General features: G+C 45.4%; 1 protein-coding gene across 1 annotated transcript in view; it reads right to left on the bottom strand.

Moving 5' to 3' along the window:
* Window positions 1-14032, bottom strand: part of SLC22A3 (solute carrier family 22 member 3) — a 58596-nt gene extending 44564 nt beyond the window's left edge. Inside the window, exon 1 of the mRNA XM_006115017.4 lies at window positions 13370-14032. Within this exon, the coding sequence (XP_006115079.1) occupies window positions 13370-13786 (417 nt within the window). The 5' untranslated portion in view covers window positions 13787-14032. The remainder of the gene's footprint in view (window positions 1-13369) is intronic.
* Window positions 14033-14701: the final 669 nt, after the last annotated feature.

The following is a 14701-nucleotide window of genomic DNA, read 5'->3' as shown; positions in this document are numbered from 1 at the left end:
TTTGAGTTGTACAGCCCATCACTCCCAGACCACCCTTGTCTTGGTTTGGTAGTGTCTGATAGTCACCACCATGTGAAAGCTGTTTGGGGGCCTGCATGAAAAGAATTGGTGATTCCTTTTGAGTTCTTAAAAGACAATCACCCCCATTCCAGGAAATTCACTAGCAGCTATGTAGGGTAATGAAAAATATAATGTAAAGGTCTAGAAAACATGACCTCTGAGGCCAGGTTTTAAAAAAAATGGTTTTGTTTAATGTGGAACAGAGAATCATAGGACTGGAAGGATCTTAGAGAGGTTGTCTAGTGCAGGCCCCTGCATTCATGGCAGGACTGAGTACTTTCTAGACCATCCTTGTCAGGTGTTTGTCAAACCTGGTCTTAAATACCTCCAATGATGGAGATTCCACAACTTCCCTAGGCAATTTATTCCAGTGCTTAACCACCCTGACAGGAAGTTTTGACTGTTGTCTAACCTGAACTTCCCTTGCTGCAATTTAACCTCATTGCTTCTTGTCCTATCATCAGAGGTTAAGGAGAATAATTTTTCTCCTTTCTTCTTATAACACCCTTTTAGGTACTTAAAAACTATTATCATGTCCTCTCTCAATCTTCTCTTTTCCTGGCTAAACACAGTTCTTTCAGTCTTCCCTCATAGATCATGTTTTCTAGATTTTTAATCATTTTTGTTGTTTTTCTCTGGACCTTCTCCAGTTTCACCACAACTTTCCTGAAATGTGATGCCCAGAACTTGACACAATACTTCAGTTGAGTAAATGTTATGCCCAGAACTTGACACAATCAGCACAGAGTAGAGTGGAAGAATGACTTCTTGTGTCTTGTTTACAATACTCCTATTAATATATTCCAGAACGATGTTTGCTGTTTTTGCAACAGTATCACGCTGTTGATGCATATTTACCTTGTGGTCCACTATGATCCCTAGATCCCTTTCTGCAGTACTCCTTCCTAGACAGTCACTTCCCATTTTGTGTGCATTAAACTGATTGTTCCTACCTGAGAGGAGTACTTAGCACTCGTCCTTATTGAATTTCATCCTGTGTACCTCAGACCATTTATCTGATTTGTCCAGATCATTTTGAGTTATAATCCCATCCTTCATAGCACTTGAAGCCTATCGCAGAATATTGAGAGAGAAGCACCAGAATGGAAGGGTCCCCACTACCATATTCCCTATTCCTAAGTTTGGAAAAAGTTCAAGCCCAGACCAGAACTTTACCCCTGTATTCTGAGTCTAGTTCAAATGGAAGACCTACTATCCAGAGGAAGTTAATTAAATAGACAGGTTTTAATCTCATGCTCAGTTCCTCGGCATCCATTGGTGTGTACATCAGAAAAGCCACAACTACACATGTACATACACATACAAAAATGCCCTGCTTAAGTCTGGAATGTCACATTTTTCAACACTGAGGACTGCATTGACAACTTGCCTATGGGCTACTTTCTTCATTTGTGCACACAGTTTCCACACGGTACATAATAACATGCCCATTATCACGCTGTTTGCTTGAATGGCATTCTTCCCCAATTTAGTACTGTGCTATAAAGGGCCTGTGCTATAAAGGGCGAATTCATAACCAGTAACAATCTGGCATTGCAAGCGGTTGAGAAAGGAGCTTAGGAGAGGAGAACCCACCTGCTTTTTAGGACAGTGCCTCAACTTGTAGTTGTACTATGTGATAACTAAAGGAATAGGAGAGGAGATGGCTGCTATTATTAGTTACCCCACCAGCTCCTTTGTTCCTATCTTTTCATGGATACTGTAAGGCATGAAAGTAACCCCTGGTGAGAAGCCAGCTGCTGGGAAGAACACTCTTGTGTGAGGTGCTAAATACTTTCACCCAGACACATCCTTGCCCATATGTAGAATATCCAGCTGCGTAGGGCACCTGAAAATTTGAGACACCACTGAGTCTTAATGTCCAGCCACCTGTTTCTTCCTATCCCTGTTCTGTGGCTTTGCTTCCTCTAGAGAGGATCTAGTTAACTTAAAGGTGAAAAAGCCTGCCACACCTATTAGCAGAACACTGAACCTGTGAAAGAGCCATTCAAGTGGTAATGAAGCCATTTAACAGGCATTTGCCAACCCCGGGTATATATATACATAAGCTGTCAGCTTCTGAGTTTACTGTGTTAGTCTACAGGACCTTAGTTTTAAATGTTTTAAAAATAGTTCTGTAGCTTGTTGCTGTGGATAATAAAAATCACATCTCTAAAGAATCATCCTCTCTCATCTGGCTACCATCAGACATAGGGGCACTAGTTTTCTAGTGCTGCATAGGACCCAAGAAATCCTAAGGACGGTCCTGCTTTCACCATCCCTGAAATCCTGGATGTTCAGACCAAATTCCAATGGATTATTTTTTTTTAACCGTGGTACAATTATTTGGGACCACTTTGATTTACTTTGCCTGTTTTGTTTAGTCAAGAAAAGGGTATTAAACTCTCTCTCTAGAGCCCTGGTCTACACTAGGGAGTTATTTTCAAATAACTCCCCTTACGAAGTCTGAGGCATGGTTTTCAGGGACCAAGATGGGGATGTGTGTGCTGTCTATGCCTCCCTCCACCCGCCCAGTTGGGGAAACCCATGGCAGCAGAGTCAGTGACAATAGGGTTGGAGTTCCATGGGCAACAACGCTCTGCAGCGGGATCGTGTTGATGGCCTTGACTACCTGCATGAGCACAGCCCCGACAGTGGATTTCCCCACATTGAACTGGTTCCCCACAGAGTTTTAACTGTCTGGTGTGGTGAGATTCCATAGAGCGAGGGTGACACGCTTCTGCAGGGGGTTGGAGGGTCTTTTCTGGGTGTCCTGTCACCTGAGGGCAGGGACAAGCCACTCACAGAGCTCCAGAAAGGTGGCCTTCTGCATGCAGAAGTTCTGGAGCCGCTGCTGGTCGTCCCATCACTACAGGATGATGCGGTCTCACCAGTCGGAACTGGTCTCCTGCCGCCAGAAGCAGCATTCCACAGTGTGACAGGGATGGAATAATTTCCTAGGTTGCGTCTACACTGCAGCGTTTTTCCGAAAAAACAGACATTTTTCTGGAAAAACAATACTTGCATCCACACTGCTATTGCATTCTTTCGACAGAAAGTTAAAAGAATGGAGGGGGTTTTCCAATAGCAGTACACCTCTTTCTACGAGGAAGCCTTTTTCCGAAAAAGCTTTTTTGGAAAAAAGCGCGTGTGGATGCAGAAGAGAGTGTTTTTTCAAAAGAGGAGGCTTCCAGGAAATAACATAGGTGCCCTGGTGGCCACTCCATCCAAACTAATCAGAACTCTATAGTTCCTTTCTCCTGGCAGCTCGTAAAGCTACAGGCACTCGGGACAAGCTTTGTAGCAGGAAGCCAGACCTGGAAGCTGCACCTCACTATATGGCTCTGATTGCCACCCACTTTTGGACCCATGGCTCATCCACAAGCCCCCCTCACAGGGAGCACCACCAGGAACCAGCCAGGAGCTCCGAACAGCATGTGCCCTCCTGCTCTGGGGCAGAGATCCTGTCCCTCCTCAAGCTATGGGGGGAGGAGGAGACCCTGCAGGATCTCTGCTCCCGGAGGTAAAACGCCGACATCTACGGCCGAATGGCTGAGACTCTGGCCGAGAGGGGACACTCACCCCTTCGCTCATTAGAACAGGTGTGGAGCAAGTTTAAAGAGCTCCACCAGGGCCAAGGACCACACTTCTGCCCTACTACCAGGAACTCCACCAAATTCTGGGGGGTGATGAAGCCCTTTCCCCACCTGTAGTGGTGGACTCAGGGCTAGAGACTCCCGTCATCACTTGCCTGGAACTCCCTGCCGAAGAAGAGGAGGAGGATCAGCAGCTGCAGGAGGAGGAGGAGGACATGGCCAGAGGACATGGCCAGCATGGTCACCCTGACCCTGAAACCGGTACCCCAAGCCCTGGATGTCTTGCAAGCATCCTCTGAGAGCGGGGAGGGATCATCAGATGAGTGCTCTCAATTTTCCACACGCACAGGGCTGGGGAGGTAGGCGCAGAGGGGCTGGGGTGTGATCATCGGGCTCAGCAATAAATTGCCAAGGGAGGTGGTGGAATCTCCCTCTCTGGAGATATTTAAGAACAGGTTAGATAGACATCTGTCAGGGATGGTGTAGACGGAGCTTGATCCTGCCTTGAGGGCGGGGGGCTGGACTCGATGACCTCTCGAGGTCCCTTCCAGTCCTATTATTCTATGATTCTATGATTCATGCTGCAGTCCATGGATGTGGAACCACGTGCAGCACCAGTCTGCACCACACAGCCTCAGGAGGCAGCCCCGGAGCACCCCCGGGCTCCTGCTTACAGACTCAGAGGAGGCCCCACACACCTCTGACCCCGGGGGGGATGCCCTCCCACCACCAGCCACCGCTGGAAGCAGGCTGAGCACAAGGGCACATGCACAACTACACACAGACTGAGGAGTGCCACACACAGCACACAGGCATGCCTACCCGCATGAGGCACCACCCACTCCCGCAGACAGCACTGCCAGGAGCAGGTGTGTGTGCGGGCCCCATGAAAGGCCAGGGCATTAGGTCATTGAAGCACTTGTAGATCTGCTGGCTGGATCACCCAGAACGATACCAAGCTTTCTAATATGAAAGTAGCCTTTGCAAAATTTCTCCCCTTTCTTATTATTACCATTGCTGCCCCCAGACTGCAAATTAAGCAGAGCTTTGTAAACTCATCCTAGCCCTGTACAAATATAGAATAAAATACAAGTTATCAAACATTTAAAGTCTAAGTCCGAGCTTCTCAGCCAGTGTAAATTGGAGCATCTTCATTGAAATAAATATGGCCACAAAAATCTGCCTCACCTGCAGCGCAACAACTTATATGGGGAAATGTTACTGAGAATTTTATAATGAACCCATCTCTTGGCACTAAATTAGTCCTGCCTGCTCCTGCCACCCTCTCCTTGTGCCCCCTCCTCCCCAATACCATACATGATATAGGAAATATGAAAGGGTAGTACTCATTTCTTGTATTAATCCAGGCATACTAATCAAGGTTAAGTGTAGGCTCTGGGGCTTTTCTGCACTATAGAATAAATTCTGGACTAGTGTAGAAAAAGGAACAGCTGTTTTCTCTCTGCTCCAGCTTTGACTGTCATGTTATTCAATGCTTTAAGATGCTGTAAAAGTTGCAAGATAAACATTAGTGATCTGGTTACAGATCCCTTTGAATACATTGTTTGGGTTTCTTGAGACAGCTGCCAAATAAAAGAGTGTGATGATTTATTTGCAACAAGTGTAGTGGGATAATGTGTTCTGCTGATGATTTGTCCTTTTCAGACCTCACGCTTTGGCAATGAATAGTTGCCACATCTCAAAATTACATCACAAGGAAGTATTGCTGCAAGGACACATTGGGATCAGTTCATTATGCTAAACATGTGCCAGGAAAGGCTGCTGTTAAGTCTAGAACACACCATCTTTGCAGTTGATGAATCCATAAATTACTATCTCTGCTGGCATCTGACTCTGTAGATTTATCTGTAACCCAGTAGCATGCTACTAGCCATCATCAATGCCAAAAACATTTAGATAAAATTACCATCCCTCTACACAATTTTATCAGCAGTTAGCGGAAATGCTCTAGCCCCACTATTTTTTTCCATTCTGATTTCTGATCCACTGACGGAGCTTCTGAATCAGTGCATCCTCTAGCAACACTTGCCACATCCTCTTGTCAGCCTTCACCACCCATTTTCAGAGTGGCTTTTGGTGACTCCACTTCCGTTACTAAGAAATCTGGACTCCTCTCTAATAGACCTCCAATCCGTCCTTTCCCCCACATTATTTATGATGACATCGTTTGGCATAAATGGGAAATTAATTTAGATCTATACCTTCTCTTGCTTCCCTTTCCCAGCAAAATCTGACAAGCTATTTGATTCCAAACCTACTGCTGACCCATCTGCTTTTTTTTTCTAGCTTCATGGGGAGTAATACAACTCAGTGGAAACAACATTTGATTTTATTTTGGGGGTATTTTCCAAATACTTAATATTACTAAGCTCTTGCGTGTTCTCTTAAACAGGGAAACTTAATTACATTTGTGGAATTATTGTGAGGTTTTAGAAATAACTTCAAACTGATTTCAGCGCATTTGCTGCAATCTGCATCTTCATAGAATCATAGGACTGAAAGGGACCTCGAGAGGTCATCGAGTCCAGCCCCCCGCCCTCAAGGCAGGACCAAGCCTTGAAATCACTCTGATTACTATTGTGTCTAGCTTTATTCCAACCCCAAGATCAGTTTGCTGAAGGATTCTGGCAACATAATGTACTCAGAAATAACAGGTTTGCCTTTCATAAGGCAATTGTCTCTGATTTTAGAGGCCAGCAAGAAAAAAAAGCATAAACTTAAAGCTGTAGTAGAGCCCACCACCTCTCTTGGTACAAGGTGCAAAATTTCTAATTGCAATGGCAAAGAGTAAGAGGACTTGCTGTTGTACTTGCATGATACACAAAGAATATTTTATATATGAATAGGTTTTGCCATTTCACCTGTCATTAAGCCTTGAAGAAGGGAAATAGAGTTGCAAAGTATGGAAGTTACTATGGATTCTGTTCTCCTCCTCAACATTTCTCATTCTAGAAAAACCAGGACACTGATTTACTTCCAGCCACTTACACTTGGGTAAGTGGCTGGAAGTAAATACATTAATTCATTACAATAAGTAAATTCATCAATACAGCTCAATGGAATGAGCATCAGGCACTTCAGGTGCTGCTTATGTGCCATCTTGGGAGTTCCCATCAAACCAAAAATGTCCTTGTACTCAGTGGTGGCTGTCACTGAAGCTACCTGTAGAACTATTTACAAACAGTGTAACCGATTAACTAGACATATACTAATAGAAGCGTTCCCCATGGAGAGAACCAGACCACCACAGCAGTGTGGCAGGATCAGAACAAAGATGAGAAACCCACCCTTCATATCTATTTAATTAAGTAATTCCTCCCAAGCCAGATCCTCTGATCATTTTTTATCTCTCTGGCAATGAGGGGCTCAGAACTGAATGCAACATATCGGGTGTTAATTGCATAAGAACCAGATAGAGTGGAATTGTTACATCCCTGTTCTGCGGGGGTATGTCTACACTACAGCACTAATTTGAACTAACTTAATTCGAATTAGTTAATTCGAACTAAGCTAATTCGAAGTAGTGCATCTAGACCTAAAAACTAGTTTGAATTAGCATTTTGCTAATTCAAAATAGCATGTCCACATTGATTGGACCCTGAACCGGGGTTAAGGATGGCCGGAAGCAGTGCCGGCAGGGCATCAGATGAGGACTTAGAGCGTGGAGCTGCTGCCTCAGGCTAGCCGAGGGCTGTGCTTGAAGGGACCTGACCCCCACCCCAGACAGATAGTACTCAGGGGTTCCCCGCTTGCAAAGCAGTCCTGGCTTGGAGTGCCCTGAGTGCCCACACTCAGCACATCACAGCACTCGGCCATCAGCCCAGTTGCACTTGCCGCAGGCTGCCATCTGGGGGGGGTCAATCGGAGGGCTTCAGGAGAGCTTCCACCCCGAGGAGCCCGCAGAGCCACCCCAGTCCTCCCCATCGGGGGCTCGTACCGCGTTTCTCCCTCACCTCCTTCCACTTACCCCTCCTTAGCCCCCCCTTCCTGATAAAGGACAAAATAAAGGACACGTGTGTTCAAAAATAGAAACTCTCTTTATTGAACAAAACTCGGGGAGACTGGGAAAAGGAGGTGGTAGAGGGGAATAGAGAGGGTGGGAGAGAGGAGGGCAACTAAAATGATCAGGGGTTTGGAACAGGTCCCATATGAAGAGAGGCTAAAGAGACTGGGACTTTTCAGCTTAGAAAAGAGGAGACTGAGGGGGGATATGATAGAGGTCTATAAAAGCACGAGTGGTGTGGAGAGGGTGCATAAAGAAAAGTTCTTCATTAGTTCCCATAATAGAAGGACTAGAGGACACCAAATGAAATGAATGGGTAGCAGGCTTCAAACTAATAACAGAAAGTTCTTCTTCACAAAGCAAATAGTCAACCTGTGGAACTCCTTGCTGCAGGAGGCAGTGAAGGCTAGAACTATAACAGAGTTTACAGAGAAGTTAGATAAAGTCATGGAAGTTGAGTCCATGGAGTGGTATTAGCCAGGGGGTAGAAATGGTGTCCCTGGCCTCTGTTTGTGGAAGTCTGGAGATGGATGGCACGAGACAAATGGCTTGGTCATTGTCTTTGGTCCATCCCCTCCAGGGTCCCTAGTGTTGGCCGCTGTCGGCAGACAGGCTACTGGGCTAGATGGACCTTTGGTCTGACCCAGTACGGCCATTCTAAGCTCAGGTGTCAGGGTCGGGGGTCCCACTGGACCACCCTGATTTTCATGCAAACCTGCTCCTGGGTGGCCAGGCTGGCAGCTCCCCTGCCCTAGACGGCCAATTTCCTGTGCCTAGTGTGGAGGTCGTGGATGAGGTCCACGATCTCCGCACTAGACCAGGCGGGCGCCCGCCTCTTGCGGACCTGGGCAGGCTCCCGGGAGCCGCCAGCCTGGTCCCAGGAAGAGGTGGAGGGCTGGGTGGCAGTGGGTGGCTGGTTCATGCCGTGCCAGTTGCAGGGTCTGCTGGCTGGGTGTTGGCAGGCTTGCACCTGGCACGGGCACCGTAGCCAGCCCGTGCCCCTTTAAGAGCTCTGGGGCCGGGAGGGGGACAGATGAGTTTCCCTGGTGGTGCCCAGAGTGGCCACCAGGGCAAGCTGGGAAGGGCTAGCCTCCCACTAGTTCGAATTAAGTGGCTACAAGGCCCTTAATTCGAACTACTTAATTCGAACTAGGCTTAGTCCTCGTAGAATGAGGTTTACGTAGTTCGAATTAAGCGCTCCGCTAGTTCGAATTAAGTTCAAACTAGCAATTTGCCTGTGTAGCGCCTATGAATGTTAATTCAAACTAACGGCTGTTAGTTCGAATTAACTTTGTAGTGTAGACATACCCCATGTGACATCTTGGTGCAGCAGCTGCTGTTTGCATTGGCCTATTCACTGCTGCCACACACATTACAAACTTTTGCACCTACTTTGCTGTCTCTACAATTAGGGATGTTAGATAGCGTGTACTTGAATAGTTGTGTAACTGCATGAAATCTTAGCAGTTACATGACTGTTTTATAGTCCCTGGGAGCAGGGCTGGCAGCCAGTGCACTCCCAGCCCCACTCCTGGGGAGCCCACTGGATCAGAGGCAGCATCGTGGGATGGCAGGTGGGAGCCAGTCCATGAGCGGAGCCAGTTTAAAAGTCAGTTCCCCACGCAGACCAGCTGCCTGCCGCTCTGCACTGCTGCCTCTGATACAGAGGCAGACACATGGGGTGGCAAAAGCCCCGGTCTGCAGGAGTCTGAGCTTCCCATGGACAGAGGCTGCTGTGGAGGGTTGGGGCTGCAAAGCACCCTCTGTCTGCTGCATCCCTGGCTGGCTGTGGACAGAGGCTAGTCCGGTAGCAGCTATTGTCCGTGGAGCAGCTCAGCTCCCTGCGGACAGAGGCGGCTCCAGCTTCTGAACTTGCCTGCCTTTTAACTCTCGGTTTGCCCTCTGACTGGCTATGAACTCTGACCTCCTGGTATCTGACTTGGCCTACTTTCTGAGGCTTGACTCTCAGTTTGCCCTTTAATCTATCCTGGACTCTTCCCACCTTATACCTGCCCTGCTCTGACCACTAGGACTGATTACTCAGGTCTTGGTCATGACATACAAATACATAAAAATGGGAAGATTGCAGGACAAGATTGCATAGAATCTCATATCATGTGATTGTTTTGATCAAGGTGGATTTGATTTAAATCATGATTTAATCACTAGTCAGGAGGACTTGATTTAATCATGGTTTTCCACATAAAAGTGCATGCTTGTTGGTTGTCATAACCTTAATATGGTTTCTTCCCAACTCGGAGATAAATGAAGGTTTCATTTTTAGAAGGTACACACTATACATTGTTAAACAGTGATTTATTTTGAAAACTTTTCAGATTGTTTTTTACAGCTATATCAGAAAATGAATGATTGTTTGGTTATGTCATTTTCCAAAGGTAATTGGAGCAGATATTGGGAGGTGAACTATCTCCAATTCAATGGAGTAACCATTAATATTTGGAGGATTTTCTTGCCATGCTGTTTTAGGAGAATATCACCAGACAATAACATTATATATTCTGGATTTTTTTCTTCAACAGCAAAAACAGCAAGCACATGGTTTTTTTTATTTTAATTAAACATTCAAGCTTTTTTAAAATCAAGTTTGTTTTTGTTAAAATTGCTTTTAACTAAAATAGTTAAATGAATTTTAATATGAACATTAAATTGACTGTCGGCCAGGTCAACATGAGAAATTTCAAATATTGGCTTCTGTTCACTGAACTTTTTGAAACTTTGCATTTTTAGACAGAAGTAAGGGCTTGACTCTGTGTACACAAATTTGCAGAGGGACAGTAAGGTTGAGGTTTGTTATTTCTCACTTCTGTATATTAGAATATATCTATAAATCAAAGTTATTTTGAAATAACAGCTGTTATTTTGAAATAATGTTCCTAGCATCTATACAAGCCAACTGCTATTTCAAAATTAAATGCAAAATACAGAGGGCTTATTCTGAAATTGGTAAACCTCATTCCATGAGGAATAATGCCAAATTCGAAATAGCTATTTCAAAATAAGTGCTGTGTAGACACTTATTTCGAAATAGGGGGCCTCCAGCCCTTCCCAGGGTGCCCTGGTGACCACTCTGGGCACAACCAAGAAAACTCCTCTCCCCTCCCCTCCCCCCCCGGAGCCCTTAAAGGGGTAGACTCTGGCCACAGTGACTGTGCCAGATCCAAGCCTGCCAGCCCAGAGCCAGCAGTCACTGCCCTGACCCACTGCCCCCCCCTAAAATGAGCCAGAAAGCCACTGGCAGCCAGCCCTCCATCATTCCCCAGGAGCAGTCTGCAAGCTCCCAGAAGCCTGCCAGGGCCCAGAGAAGGTGGGCACCTTCCTGGTCCAGGGTGGAGATCATGGACCTTATTCAGATTTGGGGGAGATGCCCCCAACGTCCATGATCTCCACACTAGATGGAGGAACGTGGCCATCTATGGCAGGATAGCTGCCACCCTGGCCACCAAAGGCCACATGCGAACCCACGAGCAGGTTTGCAAGACAATCAAGTCAGTTGAGCAAGACCCCCACCCCTGAGCCCTGAGCTTCCCCGCCCCCTTCTTCCCCTTGCTTCCCCCTTTCAGCTCCCTCCTCCCAGGTTTCCCGCTCCCCTCTCCCACCCTCTCTTCTCCCCTCTCCCGCCTCCTTTCCCCAATCTCACCAGAGTTTCATTCCCTCCCCCCCAGTTATGTTAAATAAAGAGAGTTTGTGTTCATGAAAATACGTATATTTTATTTGACATCAGGAAGGGGGGTTAGGGAGGGGTAAGTGGAAGGACGTGAGGGAGGAATGAGGCACAAGCCCTCAGTGGGGCAGACCAGGGAGGCTCTTAGTGCTCCTCAGGGTGGAAGCTCTCCCGCAGGGCCTCCTGGACACTGACAGCCCCCCGATGGACCTCCCTGATGGCAGAAAGTGCAGCCAGGCTCACAGCAATGTGTCCACGAGAAGCACCAAAGTGCTCAGGGGCAGCTCTGGTTTCATGTTGCAGAGTGCTGTGGTGTCCCGAGTGAGGGCAACCAGAGCACGCAGAGACAAAATGCTCTGCTGTCCCTCTTCGAGGTAGACAAGCAAGCAGGGAAACCTAAGAACTGGCTGTCTGGGTGCGGGGGAGGTGTCCCTTTAAGCACAGGCTTCAGATAGCCTCAGGCAGCAGCCACACAAAGTAACTCCTGACCTGATGCCCTGCTGGACCTGATTCCGGCCGGCCTTAAATGCGATTCAGCATCCAATCAGTGGTGACGTGCTATTTTGAAATGCATTTTGTGTGTAGACGCGTTAATTCAAAATAAGCTATTTCAAAATAACTATTTTGAAATTAGTTATTTCAAAATAACGCTGTAGTGTAGATGTACCCTTATTTATTTATATATTTATTTTAAAATATTTTTTGCTGTTAACAAGCATATTAGCTCTGGAGACACAAATCCACAGTTTGAGAACTGCAAAACTAAGTATCTCTGACAGTATCTTCTAGACTGAGCACTGAGTCCCATTGGGTAGATAGAAAGATTAACCTAAATAATCCATGCAGAAGCCTCTGGAACCATATATGATTGGGTCTCTAATCCATGAACAATTGGAATTCACAAAACTTTTCTTAAACCTCATATGAATTAGAATTTATAATCCGTGTTCCATGATAAAATGCCTTTGAGGTATGGTGTATCTTAACTAAAATTACATAGGTTTTATCCTCAAAAAGCATTTTATCAAAAAATCCCATTTTTATTTTTTTTTTAATCATTGATGTTTCTCCACCCTGGTTTTGATGCAATACTTCATGACTGTTATAAACCTAATTTATTTAAATGTACTTTTGGTTATGGTGTTCCCGAGCACTACAGTTATCAGTCATTTACGTACACGTACCTCTCTAGTGATGAGTCTCTGGCTTTGAGGCACACTGTATTGAACTGCATACATGTACAGCACAGTGTGAACTACATCAAGATCTCTTAGCACAACTTCTTGGTTGTCCTTTCATGGAGAATAACTTTATTTACTCACACGAAAAAAAGGAGCAACCAAGCGACTACAGTTTTCCACTCCACAGGGAATAACTCTGGCATCACAGAGATCAGAGTGAGATAACAGCTGGCAGAAGATGACTTTTTAATGACAACCCATGTAATTCTATTCTCTTATCGAGGCTAGGGACACACACAAGTGGTTAGAGACTAATTCTTTATTGCTATTAAGTTTAGATGCTCAATAGAATAAATTATACATGTGTGTATTTGTACATCTATATCTAATCTATATCTGTATCTATAAAGAGGCCAGATCACAAGCTGGTATAAATCAGCAGCAGACAATTGAATACAATTTATTTATACTAGCCAAGGGCCTGCCCTTAAATGACAAAGGTCTCAGTTGCAATGACATTACTCTTCATTTATTTTAGTCCAGCATTACAACAGCAAGACAGCAGTACCCTCATTTGAGTTCATCTGCTCCAGAGAGGCAGTCCTAAGGATCTTTCAGATTAGCTCACTCATATCTAAAAGTCTGGTGTTGCTGCTTGATCATACTCTATATCCTGATTCATTTGTAACTTTCAGAAAAACTTTAATGGGACAAAAATAAAGTTTTGATCAAAATCTCCATATGAATTGCTCCAGCAATCAATTTTTATTTTACAATCCTCTGCTGACACTGAAAGCACTGATTGGAAAATTTTGATTTCCCTTACCTCACTGACGATCGTAGAGTGGGGTTGTTTATATACCCAGCCATCCTGGCAAGAAATAAGCGGCACGCTGCCCAAGCTGTGATTAGTAAAGTGGGACAGTGGGTTGGCACAGCTCACAGAGGTGTTATTCCACTTTATGTCAAACCTCTCACACTGGCCACGGGAAGACCTGTTTACAAAGTTCAGAGCTGGCACAGTATAGTTTTGTTCCTCTTCAAGGGTCCATCCACATCGCTCGCTTAATTCTGCTGCTCCAGGGATCCTGCACCAATAGTTCTCTGGTCTGTGCCCAAGAAATACCATTCCAACAAATAGAAAAGAAAAAGTTATTCCTGTCTGGCAAAGGAGGAAAAAGACCCTCTTTTGGAACCTTCCAAATTCCCCAGCTTCTTTTAAAATCTCATCAAAAGACGGCATTGTGTGCAGCTGGTTTTCAACTCGGAGGGATCCAAGAGATGACAGAGTCAACAGCTTTCAAACTTTGTAACTAGTGCTGGTGCTTCCTGTAAACGTATCTGTGAGGACTGTCTCTCTTCCTTTCCTCACACACATGCATAATCACAGTAGCATAAGCAGCTTTCGAACAGAGCAAAGTTCCACAGACCTACCCAGAATGTTGCGATATGTCAAGTGGAGTGAGGCTTACACACAGCAGTTTAGAAGTGCAATATAAAGTGGGCAAACATACAGTAAGAGAGAAGGGGCGTGAGTTTCCTATCTATCCAGAATGTTAAACAGATTATGTAATAAAAACAATTAACTCTTTAGGGACAGGCATGCAGTAAACACCAGCTCTGCCTGCTGCTGTTGTCCTTAAAGGGGGGAGGGGGCTTAGAAAAAATACAGAGTGTTAAATAAAAACATAACAGAGAGGAAGCTGCTGCAGAAGTAGCAATGAGCGATGTCAGCATACTGGGTGGCAGTGACAGAAATGCTCTTAAAAAGCTATGAAGTCTCCCCTTCAGAACACAGAAGTTTATTTCTGCAGCAGTGTTCGAATACCTATCCAAAGTGCTATGGAACCATTTGTGCAGCTTTCATTGGAACTGCTTTTTCCTTTCTACGTTAGAATTAAGGAGAGGCAGTGTAGTCATGTAGTGTGTGCTCAGAATGTCGGCATTTTTTAAAAATAGGTCTATCTGTAGGTTTTTATATGGCCTCGTCCAACTTAGTAGCTGAGCGTCCCCTGCTCTCTCCTTTCCCAAAGCAGCTCTACATTTGGTTAGACAGTAACTTTCCCTGGGGTACCAGGACTTGTGGGGGCCAGAGATCTAGTGGGGCTGTAGGTGAGTGGCAATCCAGAGGGTAATCTAAGCCACAGAAAGAATGTGT

This window comes from Pelodiscus sinensis, chromosome 3 (assembly GCF_049634645.1).
Source record: "Pelodiscus sinensis isolate JC-2024 chromosome 3, ASM4963464v1, whole genome shotgun sequence".
Lineage (NCBI taxonomy): Eukaryota > Metazoa > Chordata > Testudines > Trionychidae > Pelodiscus > Pelodiscus sinensis.
Note: the sequence above shows the minus strand (reverse complement) of the source record. Positions and strands in the feature narration are given on the sequence as shown.